The following is a 20,216-nucleotide window of genomic DNA, read 5'->3' on the forward strand; positions in this document are numbered from 1 at the left end:
GACCTTTTATATAATATGGCGGTCATTAAGCAAACACTATGGTTGTTAAGTTAACGCACTCATGTGAATACCTTTTTTGCCTGGATACCAGCCAAAAAAGTCAGAAACTGGCAAAAAAAAAAACATTGCAAATTGCAGCCACAGGATTGCAGAATGCCAGAATGAGTTGTAAAGTTGTCCCACCCAATATGTGGTAACATGATCATGCGGGGCAGCACGGCCATTGCAACTTCAAACTTCAGCCTGTATCCTTCTCCTCCCCTTCCCCTTCCCCTTCCCCCCCTCCTCCTCCAGAACTGATCTTAAAGCAGAGTTCTCAGGAAGTAATTGTAGATAAAGTTCATGTTTGCATGTATAAACTAGTGTCTTTAAGATTCATAATTAAGTGGTAGGAAAACATTCATCCACGAGCATTGGCATTATAAATATCCATGCATAAAATATTGAAATATGCAATGCTACTGCATTGTAAATATCCATCCATCCAGGGGCATAAAAAAGCCCAAAATACAAACAAAACAAAACAAAAACCCTTGACATTTTATTTAATCAATGAACTTGATTGATGTCTCCTTCAAAAGACATTATAGTCAGTTCAATCATTTCCAATTCTGACGGATTATGCCGAACAAGCCACCCTTCATAGAGGATGTAACTTCCTAGAGAAACTTCTTTAATTTTATTGAAAGTTTGCATTCCATTGATTTAAGGACCGATGCAAACTTCATGAGTAGGATCCACCAATGTTGACTCAGAAAAAGAATAATTAAAACATTTAAACTACAAAGTTGTAATTACAAAAGCAAGTCAAATATTAAACACTATAAAAAAGACAGATAGGATTGAAAACATGTTATGATACAATGTTAAAAGCCTGTTTAAAAATTAAAAACTTGAAACATTGCTTTAAATTGCTTTTAAATAACACATATGATAAAGCAGTTGCATAAGAAAAAAGTATGACAGAGATATGCTACCACAAGCTATAATGAATTTCAGGAAAATAGAAAGTTCAAATATCTCTCAATCCATCGAAAGAATCTAAGCAATTACAATACATGAATTTAGGAATATCAGGTTCCTTTAAATTAGACTCTTAAGGTATCAAGTATAGTTTTTAAAATATGAGCAACACAAATAATTGGAAGCTGTAAAGAACAAGTCAAATTAACTAAAACATCAATTTCAGATTCAGAGTAAAAGATACTTTTAATGAAAATTCAAATCTGGACTCTGCAAATCTGAAATTCAAGCTTATTTAAATGCCTCTTTTCTTATACCAAAACACTTTCATTTCTGTTTTTGCTATATATTTATTTTTCTCCTGATGAAAGTGGCTAAGTGCAATTTATCTCTAAATGTTAAATTGAAGCAGGCATCCTTTAAATATATATGCAGATCCTTCCCTTGTCCCAACTCCAGAAGGGTGGCGATGAGAGAAGATATGAAAAATATGCTTTCTGGAAGAGAAAGCAATTGTTCATAGACTTCATTGAATATTAGATTATCAGAATAAATTCATGGGTCTGCTTCGAGGGTCAGAGCATTTATACAATTTGCCATAGCAATGTGGATGAAAACAACCCCTCTGAAGCTTTTAAATATGCCAGTTAATTATAAATAAATTCATTGAGACAATTGGTCTTGAAAAACTACATTTCCTGTGTTCCCTAGCAGCAAAAGGTTGTCCACTATCTGTTGCCATGAAGCTCCCAATTACTCAGCTATGCTTAGCTACTAGTTATATCCCTTGACCTTTGTTTGCTGATGACTAAATGACAGCAAGCATAAAAATCTGGGAGAAGAGGGGGGTGGGCAGTGAGCCTAACTGAAATTTTAAGTATGTGCTGTGGCTGTTCTCATAAAATAGTTTCCTTTAAGTTGCATGGTCATCCACTGAATGACAAACAGAAAAGTTTGCTTCTTACAGCGTATGAAATCTAGTTTATTTTTGTAACTTTTTTGGGGGGGAGAGGTGAAGTGAAATAGGAACATGGGCATATTCCAAAGTGATTAAAAATGCTTACAGAAGCTCTATGAAGCTGAAGATCTTTGGGAAAAAAGGATAACTTTTAAAAATGTGTGCTTTGCAGAATCCCTCCTTCCTCCTTCCTTCCTTCCTTCCTTCCTTCCTTCCTTCCTTCCTTCCTTCCTTCCTTCCTCCTCCCTCCCTCCCTCTCTCAGCCTCTACCTCTATTTCTAAACTTCAATTAGATAAGATTGGAAGTGGGCCCTGCCGTAGCCCAAGAATAACACTAGGAAGAAGAAGAAGAATTAGATAAAATTGGGAAGTAGGTCAGGCAGGTGCTGAAGGAATCTGCAAACTGCTCAGTGGGCTCATTTCATGTTAAAAGACAGGGATGCCAGAATTCCCATTGGGTTGGGAGAACTTCCAAGAACTGTCATCAAATCGAATGAGAACTGGTAGGGTAAAAAAAAAAAATTGCAAGGGGAAATTGTCATGCTAAAACTAAATCCTGAAAGTACATTTTGTAGTTTGTAGGGTAGATATCTTGCTGCTGCTGCTCTTTTACAAGAGTGACGGGTGGTAGCGATAGAAATCATGAAGCTCTTCACCGAGATCTCTGAATTTAGAAGCAGAGGAGTGAAATTATGCATACCTGTTATTTTTGTTCTTTCAACCCATCTTAAAACTAGTAATTACCTCTTTCCAGCACATGCAAGTTGAAAGTAGAAACGAGGCAAAGAGTTTCAAACAGGAAGCTGTTTCACTGTGCATCCTTTCCTCTCAAGAGAAGCAATGAGACATTTACTGGAAAGGTCAACCTTATGGAGGGTTCTGGATTCATTTCCCCAGCAAAGTCATTCATTTTTAAAACAAGGGCAGGGCATTTAGAGCTATACATAGCCTAAGCATTTTTTGCTTCTTTTGCTGCATCTGGTTAGGATGTCTATTACTGAGAAAAGTTACCTGGCAAATGCTAAGGTGCAAGGGGTCTTCCTGGAGGACAATTAATTAGATACTTTTTCCCAGCTTCACCGGAAGCCAGTCACAATGTTGGCATTCAGGGCTGTGGCATAGATGTGGAACATAAGAGCAGAGAATACTCCCATGTCAATATAGACTGTTCCCTTCCTTCAAAATTAATAATCATCTAATGATAGCAATAGCACTCAGACTTATATACTGCTTCACAGTGCTTTCAAGCCCTCTCTAAGTGGTTTACAGAGTCAGCCTATTGCCCCCAACAATCTGAGTCCTCATTTTACTCAGAAGGATGATATTCTCATAATCTTAATTTTACTCTGATACAGTAACAGCCATTAAGCACAAAACTTCTCTCCCTCAAAGGAAGTTTAAGAGAAGAGTGGGAGAAAGAATAGATCAAACATCCTAGTATTAGTTGTCATTTTTCTTTTAAACCTATAGTTGCATTTGCAAGTCTAGGTAAGGGTTTTATCTATCCCAGATATTACATTCATTAGTTGTTAAGTAGAGAGCCAGTTTGGCTTAGTGGTTAAGGCATCAAACTATAAACTAGGAATTCATGAATTCTAGTCTTGCATTAGGCATGAAGTCCTAGAGGGCAATACTTTTTCTCGCAGCCCTAGGAAGAAGAAAATGGCAAACTATTTCCAAAATAGTTTATTAAAGGTTACAATTTACAATAATAAAATACAAATTTAAAACAGTATAAAAGAAAAAAAATAAGAATATAGTGAAGAAATATATAAAGAAGTGTCTTCCCCTTCCCCCAACCAAGTATAAATATTTTTAATAACTTACCACCTTCTCTTAAAATACAAATGATCTCTTCTTCCCCTGTCCCTTCTCATCCATAAACAAATCTATAAAGCCTCATTATTTCAGTCCTGATATCAGCAAAAGTCCGTTAAGGGTTACTAAAGATAGCAACATATCTACTTTAGCCTTGAAACAAATAAACAAATGTTATATTCCTTCCTTTATTGCTAACAATCTTGATTTTTACTCCCTTCAAAAAATGTTCTAGAACTTGATTTCTTTACATTTTTTTGTTGTTTTTCGTTAACAAGCCTTATTTTATTAAATTCACTATAGGAAAGTTTTTCAGATCATTTTTTTGGTTTGTTAATTTTATATCCATTTTAATTATTTATATGTCCCTTTTAATTATTTCATACCAGTGGCTGGAAAGGGCTGGACTAAAAGACAGCCTTCAGACATTGATCATAGCAGCAGAAGAACAGGCACTAAGCATCAGATCCATAGAAGCAGGGATCTACTCCACTGAAAGAATTCAAGGTGCACAGTATGCAGAGAGGCCTCAGAGAAGTCCATCAATAGTGGCATAGTGGCAGGTTGTAAGATGCAGGCAGGAATAGCAGGTATTGTATACAGGAATATCTGCACAATGAATGGGCTAGAACCTCTTAAGCCCAGATGGGAGATTCCCTAGAAGGTTGCAGAGAATAAGAGGGTTAAGATCATGTGTTACTTCTAGACCCAGATGGACAAATTGATACCGGTTAATCAACTAGACATTGTCTATGGACAAGGATAGAAGACATCAAAGCCGATAGATGTAATGGTGTCAAATCACAGCAACCACAGGAGAAGGGAGGATGAAAAACTGGAGAAGTACTAGGGCTTGAAGAAGGAACTGTAGAGAATGTGGAAAGTAAAGGCCAAAATGGCCCCAGTAGTGGTAGGAACACTTTGGGATTGTGACTCCTAAATTGGGAGATTCCAGGAGCAACATCATAGCTCTTTGTCCAGAAGACTGAAGTATTAGGAGTAGCTAAGATACTTCCCAGAACTCTCAAACTCCCAGGCCTCTGGTGGAGGACCTGAGATTGAGAAAGGTATAGAACACACATAGAGGTGAGAAATGATTTTTTTAAAATAAAGAGACTGACTTGAGGGCACAAAGCTATAACTATGAATAGAATTACTTGTGGAGATGAGTAGTTATAAAAATCAAATCAGTAAATACAATAAATTAACCCTCACTGTAATTATGCAACATTCTAAACATTAAAAAGAACAGTTGTAACTTTCCCTGAAGTTGACAAGAGAAACTTCTAAAATAATGATAGGTATGACTTTCAAGAGCAAAATGAGTAATGCCTTCAACAAGCAAAAGATACCTTGTTTCTAGAGACATCTCTTACCTCCTCCTTTAACACCTAAACTGCCTAAGGCAGGCCAATTTTCAAGATAAATATCATTAAAACTTGGCTGCCATATATATTTCACTTGTATTATATTATAATTGTTTTTAATTGTTTTAGATTCAGTGCCTAGAGCTGCTTGCTTGAGATGGTTGGCTATAGAAAAGGAATAAACTAACAAACGAGTAAACCAATGAATCAACTTGGAAGCACATATAAATGTCACATAACACCACATTTTAAAAATCCCATTTTAAAATTAATTATTAGTTTAAAAATGGATATAATCAAAATCTAATACTAATGAAAATCACAGTATTATTTCCAATTGCATTTCACAGCCTTATCGCTTTGGATTTTTCTGATCAAAATGGAAAGATGGTTCAATGAAAGTCATTTATAAATAGAAGGATATTTATTGATTTGTTTGTTTGTTTGTTTGTTTGTCCAATTTATATGCCGCCCTTCTCCGTAGACTCAGGGAGGCTTACAATGCATTATAGCAATAGCTTACATACTTTTTTGTATATACCTGCTTATTAGGGCTTTCGAGCCACCCTAAGCAGTGTTGTTCTATACAAAGTTGGCTTATTGCCCCCACAATCTGGGTCCTCAATTTACCTACCTCGAAAGTTCGAATCTCACCAGGCTCAAGGTTGACTCAGCCTTCCATCCTTTCTAAGGTAGGTAAATTGAGGACCCAGTTGTGGGGGCAATAAGCTGACTTTGTATAAATATACAAAAGGATGAAGGCTATTGCTTAACGCATTGTAAGCCACCCTGAGTCTCTGGAGAAGGGTGTCATATAAATCAAATTAAAAAAAAAATCATATAGGACATTACATATCTGCATGTATGCATATGAATTGACATTCTGTATCAATAGTAGGATGCTAAGATTATATATGATCCATCTCAAAGCAACAGTTTAATTGAAAAAAAGTCAATTTAGAATTGTCAGTCTGTATTTCTAAATCAATAGGAAGAAACCGAATTGATCCAATTCAGAAATTAAATTTGATCAGGGAAAAAGGATGTTTTATGCATGCCCCAAAAGACCCTCAAACTGTCAGATTAATTTGAAAGAACCTGATTCAATTTGATGACTCAATCCAAATCAATAATTCAATTCAGAAAGTCCATTTGATTTGGGGATTCAATTATATACCTGCCAAACTGAATCTCCAAACTGAACATTGGTACAGTCCTAACCCTAGTATGTATTTTGCATTACAAAGTTACATATTACATAAAGGCCCAAAAGAAGAAAAAAAAAAGGGGGGGGGAAAGGGAGATGTAAATTTTCCTAACATGGTTATGATCTCTGAGAACAAAGTGGTCGGTTTGTTTTTTGCAATTAGAAGACCTTTTTTTTTTTTTTCAAGAGAAAAAGACTGGATTAGAATAAGAAAATGGCTTGAAGAGATAACCAAACAGTAAATAGATTTGAAACCAGAATTATTTCTATTATTATTTAATACTCACAGGAAATCATGATTAAAAAAAACACAATACTTAATATTATTATAACCTCAGCAAGAATAATGTATGCACAAAATTGGAAGAATAACACTATACTATCAGAGGAAAATGTGATAAGAAAAGTTTTAGAGTGCGCAGAGATGGATAGACTTACAAAAGAAATAAAAGATAAAGGAGAAACAGAGTACTATACAGTATGGAATGAATGGTATGAACGGTTAGAGGCAGTGGTGGGATTCAGCCAGTTCACACCACTTCGGGAGAACCGGTTGTTAACTTTCTGAGCAGTTTGGTGAACTGGTTGTTGGAAGAAATCATTAGGGCAGAGAACCAGTTGTTAAATTATTTGAATCTCACCACTGGTTAGGGGATAGGTATAAAAGTTAAGAAAAGATTAAAGGAAGAAGAACTAGGAGTTAGAAATTAGTAACAAACTTGTACAAATATATACGACACAAAATGAATGAGTATAATTTAGTATATCAATATGTTAATATGTATAAAAGACAATGAAACCAAATGTATAGATAAAGGTAAATTGATGTAAAGGGGGGGGGATGAATATATAAAGGATATATACCGATGTAGAAATGTTGTAAAAAAGCAAATTGTTAAAACAAAAATTAAAACTGTTCAATAAAAAATATATTTATTTTTTTTTAAAAAAGAAATCATTCTCAAGTTAATGCAGAAAATAACACTCATTCTCACACAATTTCTCTGTTGGTCTCTTGGAAAATGTGTGTGCATGTGTCCTGAAGACATAACACATGTCATGCTTCCACAGCTGGAAACAATGATTTCTTGCAGAACCTGTGTCATATTTTTGAGAGACTTGAGTTTTTAGGAAACACCTTCTCCTTAGGTGAAATCAGGCTTTGCAACAAATCAAGGCAGCAGATGCTCCAGTTATGTGCTCAACGGCACCATTTCAAAAATAAGCTGAAAGCCGTCTCTTTCTCAGCAGCACCCACTCTTTCATCCAAACCAAACAGCAAATTGCAAAAAAAAAAAAAAAGCTTTTTTTCCCAAGTTCATATCTAATAAACCCACTCCTCCTCTTGTAACACCTTAGATTTAATTTGGGGTCTTCTCCCCTGCCATACAAATTTAGACATGTCCTTCTGCCACTGTTTACATGCTGTATCAGTTGTCAAAAGAAGAATTATCTGAATCAAAAGCATTGTTCTAGGCAAGACATTCAATTTTATCACATAAATTCTCCCTGGCACATGACTGTCACAGTTTCTTCCATCTTAATATATCTTTTTTTATATATATTTCAGTCCATGTCTTAATGTAGCTATTTTGAAATAATCTACAATTAGGACATAACCTGAGGCTTTGGTAGCAGGCGTATTTGTGGTACAATAAAATCAAGGCTAATGTGGATTTTAAAAAGCATTATGTTAGATGTCCATATTGAGAATGTGGAATAGATATGAACCCAGGATGTGCCTGAAACATGCTTTTGTAGTTCATAGCACCAGAAGATTTTATAGATAAGAAACAATAGGCAAAATAAGGAGATTTGGCTCTGATGCAGAGCCTTTCAAATTAGAACACAAAAAAATCCACTATAATCTTACTAGAATTTTACATGCACATAGTAAACTTCATAAAATATATCTTTTGACAAAATATACCACTGGTACATTAAAACATTTCTATCGATCTGTGCCTTTTTCCTCTTATTTCTTTATATTTTTCTCATAGAAGATAGAATAATAGGGTAGGAACGGAGCTTAGAGTTTTCTTTCCTTTATACCAAGGGTGTCAAACTCACATCGTCACAGCCACATCACGTGATATATCAGGACTTTTCCCCCCTTCGCTAAACCGGGCGTGGGCGTGGCCAGCGTGTGACACATCTGGATGCAGGCCAGGAGTTTGACAGCCCTGCACTATACTATTGTGAAGAAATGAATGTCCAGTCTCTTCTTGAACACCTCCAGTGATGGTTCACCCACCACTTCTGGAGATAAGATGTTCCACTGATTAATTGTTCTAACTGTCAGGAAATTTCTCTTAATTCTACCTTCTATCTCTCCTTGATAAGCTTCCATCTGTTACTTCTTGTCCTGCCCTCAGGTTCTTTGAAAATAGGCTGACCCCTAAAGTTACTTCCCTTAAAGTTACTCTTCCATCCCACCATGTTCATCACCTTTCATGGGTCATGTTTATTTCATCCATCCTATTGGAGGTCCTTCAGTCAACCACATACTTCTCCAAATTACAGCAGCTAAATTTCCTGATAAGCTTTAGTCAATGTCATTTCTCTGTGACTTGAGGTAATTTTAAGGAATTACTGTTGCTATGTGATATAAATCCTCCCATAACCCTGAAATATACAAATCCTCCCATTCAAAGAGTGATCTTTAGATAATAGCTGATATCTTATCAGATGACTGATAATGCAAAAGATTTATTCTTAACAACTAAGTTACTTTCTCTGGTCTTTACACAGCAGTCAATTTTCATCCAATCTTTTCTTTTTAAAGGTTACAGAATCTTACACCATACAAAACGAAATTTACTTTTTTTATCCTACTTTTTTTATTATTGTGCCCTTTCTTCCACTACGAGCATGAGCAAAATAATTGCTGATATCTCAATGCCATAAAAGGAGTTCCAAATAGCTTCCTTTGGCCATTGACTTATTACATTAACAAACCATATGACGGCAACTGCTTTCTTGGAATCAAGACATTTACATTCTAGTTATGGTTATTCATGGTTATTTTTCTTGGATTCTTGAAATGAATTAAGTTCAGGATCATGTCAAAAACTGTAGAGGTAAGTTCTACCTCAACTGCACACCTACAGAATCCAATGAATACTGAAATAGACATCATCTTAGGTGAGAGTTCACAGGATGTCAGTCAGCTGGGAACAGATGAACAGATTAACCTACTCTCTCCATATCTCTCCATATCCTCCTCAAGTTGAGTTGAAAGTCTTTCTCTCTTCATTCCAAAGTAACAATGTTAATGTAAGCTTATTCCTATATTCCCAATTCATTTTTTTAAAAAAGATCAAGCCTGTTTGACTTTTTCCTGCTAGAAGAAAGTTATATATCAACCCTGCAGATTTCAAGGATTCATGATTGCATGTAGCTCTCACAAAAAGTTTGGATGTCACCATCTTCCAAAAATTGCCATTAATTGTAATTTTTAAATGTGATAATTGGGAAAATAAGTTACAGACTAGATTCCTGATTTCCTGATTTATTATTAAAATGAAGTTACATCTGGTTCCACTCATTCCTTTGTGGTAACCTATCATATTTTGTGGGGTGTATGACTCTACCACCACCATGCACCATTCAAAGTCCTTATCTCTCAGAAAAGGTTTATATACACATTGTACCCATTCAATAGAATCAAATTCCAAGAGTCAAACACAACTTTTCTATAATCCTTGGAGTTCAAAATCAGTGACATTTCATTTCATTATTACAATCATGGGACTAGAACTACCAAATGAAAATTAAACTTGAATTAAAAGTAGAGGAATATGAATCATGTGAACCCACCAATTGATTCAGCGTTGAACTTTTGAAGAATACAAACTGGAGCTTGGAACCTAGCAAGTTTGTAAACATGGTAGACATTTCTGTTTGCTAACAGATAAACAAATTAAATTTGCCAGTGCACCCTGGGATTTCAGCTCGTGAGAAAAAGTAAAAACAGACCTACTTGCATTGTAATAAAAGTGTTACAGAAATATGTGGGCTAAAGATTCTACTTGATCCATAAAGACAAATGTGTTTTTTTTTCCCCATTGGTATTTTCTGGAAATGATTTTTCATCACTGCTGTTGGCAACATATCAAAACATTTCAATAATAATGGTTTTTCTTAATTTATGGACTCCTGAGAGTAAAGATAAAGCTACTGTTTTAAAAACTTGTAAGTCAATGGTATTGTTTTACATGATTCATTAAAATTTCAATGTAACCTCTAAAATAAACATAACATAGTTAAAGTGAAACATTTTTTTTAAAAAAAACAACAACCCATCAGTTCTAAAATGCTCAAGCAAGAAATATTCTGACCCATCTATGAAGATGGATGAAAGATGGAAATTATTCAATTGGAATAACTGCCCCATCCAGCGGGGTCCCAAATGTTAAATGGAGTCTGACTATCAAAAGGTGGCTTATACAGGTATTCCTCAACTAACGACCACAATTGACCACAACATTTGTGTTGTTAAGTGAGACATTTGTTAAGTGAGTTTTGCTCCTTTTTATGAACTTTCTTGCCACTGTTGTTAAGTGAATCCGTGTAGTGGTTAAATTGGCAACATAGTTGTTAAGTGGATCTGGCTACCCCATTGACTTTGCTTGTCAGAAGGCTGAAAAAGGTGACCACATGATCTCAGAACACTGCAACTGTCATAAGTATGAACCAGTTGCCAAGCATCTGAATTTTGATCACATGATCATGAGGATGCTGCAAAGGTTGTAACTGTGAAAACGGTCAAAGTCACTTTTTTCAGTGCTGTTGTAAGTTTGAATGGTCACTAACTCAACTGTTGTAAATTGAGGACTACCTGTACCTAATATACATTTTTAGAACATGGAGGAAGAATCTGGGGAAGTCCAGAAGCTGGAAACTACCATCCTAGTACCCAGCTGTTAAAGGAGGACGTCTGGAAGGCCATTCCTGCTAACAAGAAGCAAGCAAGCAAATATAACCTAACTTCTGCCTGCTTGGGATAGCAACAATCCTGTTCTTTAACAGGATCTGCTGTTTTAAATAACTAATTCAGTGAGAAGTTAGTGTCACTAGTCTTCTCCAATGACTTCAGCATGGTTATTAAGCAGAATCTCTTACACATTTCTTTTGCCATTCCTTTGCAACACAATGCTAATGAGTGGACAAGATTTAAGGCTTTAGAAGGCCAATGTTCATGAGCAAATTATTGACCGAGTCTCTGAATTGAAACAATAGAAACATTTCATTATTGGTTGTGATAGAGATTTTTCAGTTGTAAATTAGTTCTGCTTTAATCAAGTGGATTGTATCTGCACTCCTTTTTCTCTACAGAGCTCCAAAGTTCTCTGGAATTGTGAGAAATCATTTGCTTCTTTCTCACATTTTATTTTCTCTTTGTTATGATGATACCACAAAAACTAATCCCTATTGTTATTACTTCCACTTCCTTCTTCCTTTAACTGGGAATATTTGAATTACAGATTTTTTAAAGATATTAGATGTTTTTAGATGCTTATATTGACTGGGTCAGTTAATTTCACCTTGGATGTTCCCACAATTTATTTGGTATGCTGTCAGAGTACAGCAATTTATTGGTCCTATTCATACAATCTACTTATCCAAGTCTTCAAATCCATATATTTGTGGTTCTAAGAGAGTCACACTAACTAAAATACATCATTTTGGAAGTACAGAGTCCTCACCCAGGTTTTTTTGGAAACTCCTAGTCCAGTTAGGACTGTATTAACAAGACTTTAATAAAACTAGCTCTTTTTCATTGGCCAGTTTAGGAAATAGTAGGTGGGAATATGGCCACTTTTAAGAGAAAAATAAAGAGTTTATTGTTTTAATTTATTTAAAAGTATGCCTTTACTGGTCCTCAATTCAAAGCTATATATTTGCATGGAAAATACTTTCCATGGGTTCAAATATAATCTGCATCTTTGTAAAATGCAAAGACCATTTGCTTCCATACATACACACATATATACAAATAAATAAATAAGATGGCTCTTATTCTTATGGCGATCAAGGAACTTGTAAATAACTTCCCCCATCCTGAAGATTTTTTGATAATGACTCACTAAGGTAAGACTTAATTTTATTTACAGATACATTAGTTTCTATATTGTATTACTAATATTGTGATTTACTGAATATACTGAAAATTATCTCTAGAGTTCAGTTGGATAGAAGTAGCTTCCACAATTCATAAATAAATACATCTAGCTTGAACTGGGTTTACAGATTGTTTTTGAAGGTAGTGGGATCTTTGGATTATATTACTATTTCTTTAAGTGTGACATTAATGGAAATAACTGCACCTTTGTAACTTCATCCTTTAGGGGTTGAACGTAGAATGTGGGGATGACTTCGTACTGCTCCAGATGTTCATCATAAAATATCAGAATTCTTTTCTCATATAACAGCTATTGATTTTCTATTAGAACATGGAAATTATCCCTACATTATGCTTCCTAGTTCTTGCTTGGGTGTATGACAAATGAAAACAACACACTAGCAATACTTATGCCATTGTTAGTTTATCAAAAATGATAAACCAGGATTTACAAACCCTAAAGAAATTAAAACCAAGCAAACCCTATCAAATTCAGAGAAACCTACTTTGGAGAAGGCATAGCCTATTGTTTTATACATTTATCTATAAAACAATACATGTATATTTGATTTTTAAATTATATATCTCATTGCCAGAGAAAAGAAACATCTGTCCAACTGTCTATATTTCCCCTAGGATGGCCTATGTTTCTTCTTTAGTCAACAGGAAACACTTTAAACTTCTTCTCAAGCAGAGCAACTGATGTGATTTGAGCATAATCAAAGCCCAGCAAAGTCATATCCAATGATCTATTGAATTCACTAGACTCTAATAGGGATTTATCAGCTTGTTTTAGACTCTTCACGAGTTATAAATATGTTTCTGAAGAAACTAAATTAGACTGATGGGAATAGCCTTTCTCAACAGGTAGAAAAATAATTAAAGTGTCTGCTTCTTCATTATTATTTTTTTAAAAAAAACAACAACGAATATATTAAAGTCAAAATGGAAAAAAAATACAGTGAAGCAAGTTAATACTTTCAGTGCAATTCCAATTGTCCTTCTATTGAAATATCCCTAGAAACTAAATCTGGTAGCATGGGAAAGCAAAGGAATCGCCATTGTAATATGGTCAAAGCAGATTTTCTCCTAGGTATCTGTAATTCTTATTTAAATTATTCATTCTGATTCAAACAATCAATCTGATCTGATCTGACACTTCTAATTGATTTGGAATATAAAGTTGATTGGATTTTCTAATCAATTCAGAAAGGCATCAGAAAGTATACATTCAAACGGCTGGATTGATGAAAAGCATTGGATTTGATTCAGCAGTTCAGTGGAGAGTGTCCATCTTATTTGGAAGGTGCATTCATTTGCACTGTCTTTAAATTGAAGTGCCTTTTAATGTAACAAGATATCAAAGCGTAAGAGCAATCTATCTTGGCAAATTTTGGGCACAGGCTTCATAGCATAATCCATATTCTGGTCAGAAGCAGGTTGGATTTTCAGGAAAGACAATTAGGAGGATTGTAAATCCTGCAGCCGCTCAAGTCGAATAACACCTCCCACCCTGTCCCCATGCTGCCAAGAACCATAACTAGAGTACACATTATTCGCCTTTTCTCCTCCCATCCTGTTTGCAGCAGCCTTCTGTGAAGCCGTGGGTCCTCAGATGCTCTTTCTCCCATCCCTGGGAGATCAGCAACACATCCTCCCATTCTCTCTAACTATCATATTCACAGTTGAACCCAAGCTTCCAACTGATATAAAATAATTGTTCTCAAATGAAATGTGAGTGGAGAACCTGCCTTTCCCCAGCAGACACATTTCAAAGAAATTCTTTGATTTCAGCACCGCCAACCACAAAAGGCCACATTTAAACCATCCTTTATTCATCGAAACACTTCAGAAAGAACTGCCTTGTATACAAGTGTTGAATATCCACCTTCCTTACATGTCAAGGAAGTGTCATGTAATGAGATATTCTTAACATGCATGAAAGATCAGGACCAAAATCCAGGGAAGGGGAGTGTTTGTATAGTAAGCTATTTAGAATTTCATTTGAAATAAAACAAGGGAAAAAAAGTTTATGTTTCTGCTACAAAGGCACATTTTTACGGTATAACAGAGTCTGCTATTACCTCACAATATAAAATCACGATAGAAGTAACCCTGATTTTTAACCAGCATAAAATAGCTAAAGCTAGACCCAAGGGGCTTCCCTGATGCTATTCATCCCAAACTCATTTTTATTCTTAAACTAATAGCTTTTAAGTCCGAATTCTTGAAAGTTAGACACCATCACTTCCCTGACTGTTGCAATTTAATTCATAACCTTTCACCCCCAAAGAAACAAGACTCATTGATCTTTCTAGTGATTAGAGTCACCTCAAGAGTGTCAAACATTTACCTCTCCTTCCCAGCAGCAGAAATGGATTTAGGAGGATCATGGTTCATACCTCACATTCCCTGGAGCCAGAAATGGTATACGTGCAGGGTCCAGATCCATTAACCGATACATCCATGGTCTCAGAGTTTGTTGGCTTGTAGTCCACATAATACTCCTGTAAAGGGGAGTTCATTTGCCTTTCAGATTCTCGGGCTTTTTTCCTACGCCTTTTCATGAGGGAGTGTTGTTGGAGCTGTTTCATGCTGGCTGGGTAGCGTTTCCACGAAACATAAATGACCAACAAAATCATAGCCACTGAAAGAAATAGGGCAACGCTTCCAGCAATTATTTTGTGAAAGGAAACATGCTCATATTCTGGTTCTTGTCCAGATGTTGGGAAATCTGGAGAAGGGCTTGGTGTAAAAGATATTGGTTCATAGTCTTCCACTTTGGGAATGGTGGGTTTTGGAATAAAGATGGGTCTCTGCTGGGTTTTAGGGACCTGGTAAGGTTTTTCAGTGACCACCACTGGGATTTCTACACAAATGTTGTAGGTTTCTACCGCATCGCTCACCTTTTCACCCTGAATATGCTTAGGGCCTGCACAAATCATGGTACTTTCTTTGTTTCCCTTGAAGTTTTGAAGCCAGTTAAACAGAGGGCAAATGCTCCGGGTACATTCCCACATATTTCCAGAAAGTGTAATAGATATCAAAGAAATCCAGGCATTGACAGTCTCCTGAGAGATGTTAGTAAGTTTGTTGGAATCCAAGTTGAGTTTCTGCAAGTTTGGCAGGCACTGAAATGTCCCAGGTTCAATCCCTGCAATGTCATTTCCCGATAAATCCAAATTGTGCAAAGAACTCCAAGTCCAGGTCAACCCTTGGCTTAAGGATCGGATCCTATTCCACTGCAAGTAAATGGAGCGGAGATTAAAGAGACGAGGAAAGTGAGCGAAGTTGATCTTAGAAAATTGGTTGTGTTCCAAGTGGAGCTCTGTGAGCTTCAAAAGGCCAGCAAAGGCATTGCGAGATAAACTCCGCAGACGATTGTAGCCTAAATCCAGAAAATCAAGGTTGCGACAATCTTGGAAAACCCGAATAGGAACCGTTTTCAATGAGTTGGATCGTAAGTGCAAGATCAGGAGCTTGCGAAGACCTTTAAACTGCTCTGACTGAAGCGCCTGTAGCTTGTTGTAAGACAGGTCTAGATTGCGTAGGTTGGGGACTGGGTGAAATGTTTTATTGTGAAGGTGCGTAATTTTATTGGAGCTTAGAATTAATTCCTTCAGCCTTCGGATGCCTTGGAAGGCATCTTCATCCACTGAAGCGATGTAGTTATGATCAAGGTAAAGCCATATGAGTTGGTGTAGGCCTGCAAACTGATTTGGCTTGAGCTTCTGGATACTGTTGTACCGTAACGATAAGCCTTGAGATCCTCCAGAAATGTTATGAGGAATGTCTCTGAATGCATGGGATTCACAGTACACAATTTTGCCATCACATCTGCAGTTCTTGGGGCAAGCTCGCTGAGCCCCACTCAACGTCACAAACAGCACAGTAGGAAGGAGAACAAGCACTGCACTCATGCCTCTCAGATGCTTAATTACATGGAAACCTACAACATGAAGATAACAAACATACATCGTGAGGCCACTCAAATCAGGATCATAGTATTCACCATCAGGATTTCAAATAACAAATAAAAGAGTTGAATTCAAAACATGATGCCTTGCTTCCATGCAATTCGCCCTCTCTCTCAGCCTCTCTCTCTTTTTTCTCTTTCTCTGTGTGTATGTGTGTAAGCTTGGTGTTTTACATAGAGATCTTTGCTATACTGACTCTTTTTTTCCAATGTTTCCTTCTCCCTAACCAGCCAACATATACAATCAGACTACATTTATTCATTTACCTCTGGGTGATTTATGACCTTTGTTGACAAATTAAGTTCCCCTTCCGATTTTTAACTCATAGCAACATGCATTAGCAAGATGCACATAGCCCAAATGCCCTTATCATTAGGATGTTGTAGATTTAATACTAAACATATTTGTCAAGTCACTGTGAAGTAGATTTTGGGAAGAGAATGCACCCAAGCTTGAATAGTTAAATATTCTTAAATCAGTAAAAGGTTTCTTAATAAACCAACTCACAAGTACATATCTCTTGGGCTCTTAAAGAGATGCACAGATGACCTTAAAAATATGTGTTAATGTAGCGTGACAAATAGAAGTTAGAAAAATTGGAGAGAGAGGTGGGGGAAGCACACGATAAGATATTTTATTTCATGTGAGCTAAGCATAATCCAAACAGACAGGTATGAATGTCTTATGTGTCAAATCTTATGTATGAAAAAAATCTAAGGATGCTAAATAGCAGTGACAAGGAACTTTGGGATATCATAATAAAATGCATGTGTTTATCAGACATACTTTCATATCTTCACACATTAAATAAATAAATAAATAAATAAATAAATAAATAAATAAATAAATAAATAAATAATTTTATTTCTATACCGCCCTTCTCCTGAAGGACTCAGGGCAGTGTACAGCCTATTAAAAGCACAAAGACAGACATCAGTTAAAAATAATTAAAATTATTAAATAATTTCGGCTCAGATTTAAAACCCCAAAAATTTAAAACACCCAGTTTAAAAATCATTACATTGATAGCCCAGCCTGGTGGAACAACAGGGTCTTGAGGTAACAGCTAACATAATTATATTACTTATTGATATATTTTAATATACAGAAGCATGGTTTTATTATTTTAGCATCCACATTTCTTCTATAATTACAGCCATGCACACCCAATAATTATTTTGGGTAAAAGGTGGGAGAATGTTATTACTATAAATTAATAATAAACATGAATGGAAACTCAATCCCAGTCGAAGCAAAAAAAAAAAAGTGAATTTCCCTTCTCTTTTTCCAATTCCAGTTTTGTTAGTCTACATTTAACATATATAGCAGAAAACTTATTTTATAGTCATCCTTCTGAGCTGCTCACGGCTCCCATGTCCTCTGAATAACTACGTGAGTCTTGGGAGAACTAAGCTACATACAGGCTAATGGTTCTCCAAAATAAGGGGAGAAATTGGACCTTTCTAGTCTTGGGATAAGCTTCAAAGTATAGCTTTGCAGAGTTGTAACCTTTCTGGACATTTGCTTTGCACCCTTCAATCAGGAATTCTGGAAAAGTATTATTTTCTTAATAGTAAATAATGTTATTAGGTTGGGGGAAAGAAGGAAAGAAGGAACAAAAAAAATCGCCAAATAAGCCATTATTTTATTCAGTGTTTTATTTGAGTGGAGGCTAACTGCTAATCCAAAGAGCTTTTGACTGTTTGTCTCCGAGACATTCATTTCAATGGCAAGATTCTTCCTTTCCTTCCTTCATTTAAATTCTGATCTTTTCTCATTGCCTGATGCCAGGAGGAGCAACAGCAGAAACATATTCCAACCTACACATGGAGGGGAAAATATAACTCTGTCACATTTGGAGGAGGTTTCTGGAAGGAGGGGAAGAGAATCTCTAAAATAGGTGTTGGAGATTTAACAGTTTCTTTTGGAGGATGGTGCCTGCATGTGTATGAAGGTTATCAACTTAGTTCTCGGGAGCAGGTTCATCAGCAAATGCCCCCCCCCCCCGCTTTTTTTCTTCTTCTTCTTCTTCAATAGAGGGTTGAGGATCTGGATTTATCATTAGCACCACCTTTAAAAAAATTCTTAAGACATGAATCTGAGCAAATGCTAAATGGGGATGAGGCATAGATTGAATAGCAGGGCACCAGGAGAGTAGAAGAAATGACAGAACTGGGTGAGGGTGGGGTAAATAGAGAGAGGGGAAGAAGAACCAAACTGTTCTGGTCTGTATATATGCCACTAATAATGGAGTAAGGGTGTTCATCTGAGGATTAAAGATCTCCCAAAGCAACAGAGGGGAGAGTAAAGGATGGGATGAGGCAGAAGAAGGCAGAATCTATATAAAAGTAGCTTGTGTGAGTCACCTAGCAAAAGGAGCGCAGTAGTGTTATTTTGATGGGTTTTTCTTCTCCAGCAAATGGGCAGGCAAGAGATGTGCACTCACACACACACACATACAAACACACATGCCACCCTCAGCCCTGGGCACAGCTGCAGCCTTACCAAAAAAAAAAAAAAAAAGTTCACTTACCCATCGTTCCCTCATCTGCAATTGTATCCCGTTTCTTCTTCCAGATGTTGTTTGTGGCTTGGAATGACTGGGGAGGTTGATAGTTGTGGTGGTGGTGGTCTCTTCCCCACCCACCCCCCTTTCAAGCCGGTTCTTTTCCTTTAAAGCATGGTGTCACACAGACTAGCCCAGCTGCTACCTACTTCCATGCCATCCAAGTGGAAGGAACCAAGGAACCTACACAAAGTTCCTGAGAGGGAGAGGGAGGAAGGAAGGAAGGAAGGAAGGAAGGAAGGAAGGAAGGAAGGAAGGAAGGAAGGAAGGAAGGAAGGAAGGAAGGGTTAGGGAATAGGGATAGTGGAATATAGGGGAGACAGGGTTAGGGGGAAGGAAGGAAGGAAGGAAGGAAGGAAGGAAGGAAGGAAGGAAGGAAGGAAGGAAGGAAGGAAGGAAGGAAGGAAGGGTTAGGGAATAGGGGTAGTGGAATATAGGGGAGACAGTGTTAGGGGGAAGGAAGGGAGGAAGGAAGGAAGGAAGGAAGGAAGGAAGGAAGGAAGGAAGGAAGGAAGGAAGGAAGGAAGGAAGGGATAACCTAATCTCGGAAAGCCATGGAGCGCCTCGCCTGGACCGTTGGCATCAATCGTCCAGCCTTTCGTTGGAGCTCGAGAGGACCATGGAGGCGAAGCAACTTCTCAGCCAGGGGGAGGAGGGGGAGGACGAAAAGGCCGCGAAGTGTCCTCCTGCTGCAAGACAACCTCCTCAGTCGGCTGCCTCTCTCCATCCCCAAGCACAGCGACCCATTCCTTCAACCCAGCTGTCAAAAAAAAAATAATAATAATGGGTGACTCCTCAGGGTCTCGTCTCCAAGATTTTGCCCTCCTTTCTTCGTCGTTTCAAAAGCTAGTTTTTATCCATGGAGGCGCTCGGGTTCCAAAGAGTGTCAGTGTGTGTGTGTGTTTGTGTGTGTGTGTGCGCGAATGTGCCCGTGCGCGCGCGCGCGCGCGTATTTTCTGGAGCCCTGTGTTGCGCGCGCGAGGTTCTTCTCCCCAATCACTTTTTTTTCCTCTCTCTCTTTCTCTCTCCCTCTCCCTCTCTCTTCCTCCCCCCTCCCCCTCCTCCTCCTCCTCCTTTTTCTTCCCTCTTTCCCAGGCACAGATGAAATGCTTAGGAGCTTGTTGGTGCTAATGTTCTACTTTGCGATACATTGAGTGCCCTCCGCTGGAGAAAACGGATCACACATTAAAAGCACGAACTAGCGAGCGGGCTGGCATTGCTATGCAGGCTCTCTTT

At 37.2% G+C, this 20,216-nt stretch overlaps 1 protein-coding gene across 2 annotated transcripts in view; it reads right to left on the bottom strand.

Moving 5' to 3' along the window:
* LRRTM4 (leucine rich repeat transmembrane neuronal 4) overlaps positions 1-20,016 on the bottom strand; it is a 419,295-nt gene extending 399,279 nt beyond the window's left edge. The window contains exons 1-2 of one of the 2 annotated variants that reach the window (XM_034436855.3): positions 18,948-20,010; positions 14,840-16,386 (exon numbers count right to left, since the gene is read on the bottom strand). In XM_034436855.3, the coding sequence (XP_034292746.2) occupies positions 14,840-16,386; positions 18,948-18,951 (1,551 nt within the window). In that variant the 5' untranslated portion in view covers positions 18,952-20,010. Of the gene's footprint in view, positions 1-14,790; positions 16,387-18,947 lie in introns of both variants that reach the window. The other variant, XM_034436856.3, reaches the window with a different exon arrangement.
* Between the last annotated feature and the right edge of the window lie 200 nt (positions 20,017-20,216).

Source organism: Pantherophis guttatus, chromosome 9, assembly GCF_059756535.1.
Source record: "Pantherophis guttatus breed Tessera chromosome 9, ASM5975653v1, whole genome shotgun sequence".
In the NCBI taxonomy this organism is placed as follows: domain Eukaryota; kingdom Metazoa; phylum Chordata; class Lepidosauria; order Squamata; family Colubridae; genus Pantherophis; species Pantherophis guttatus.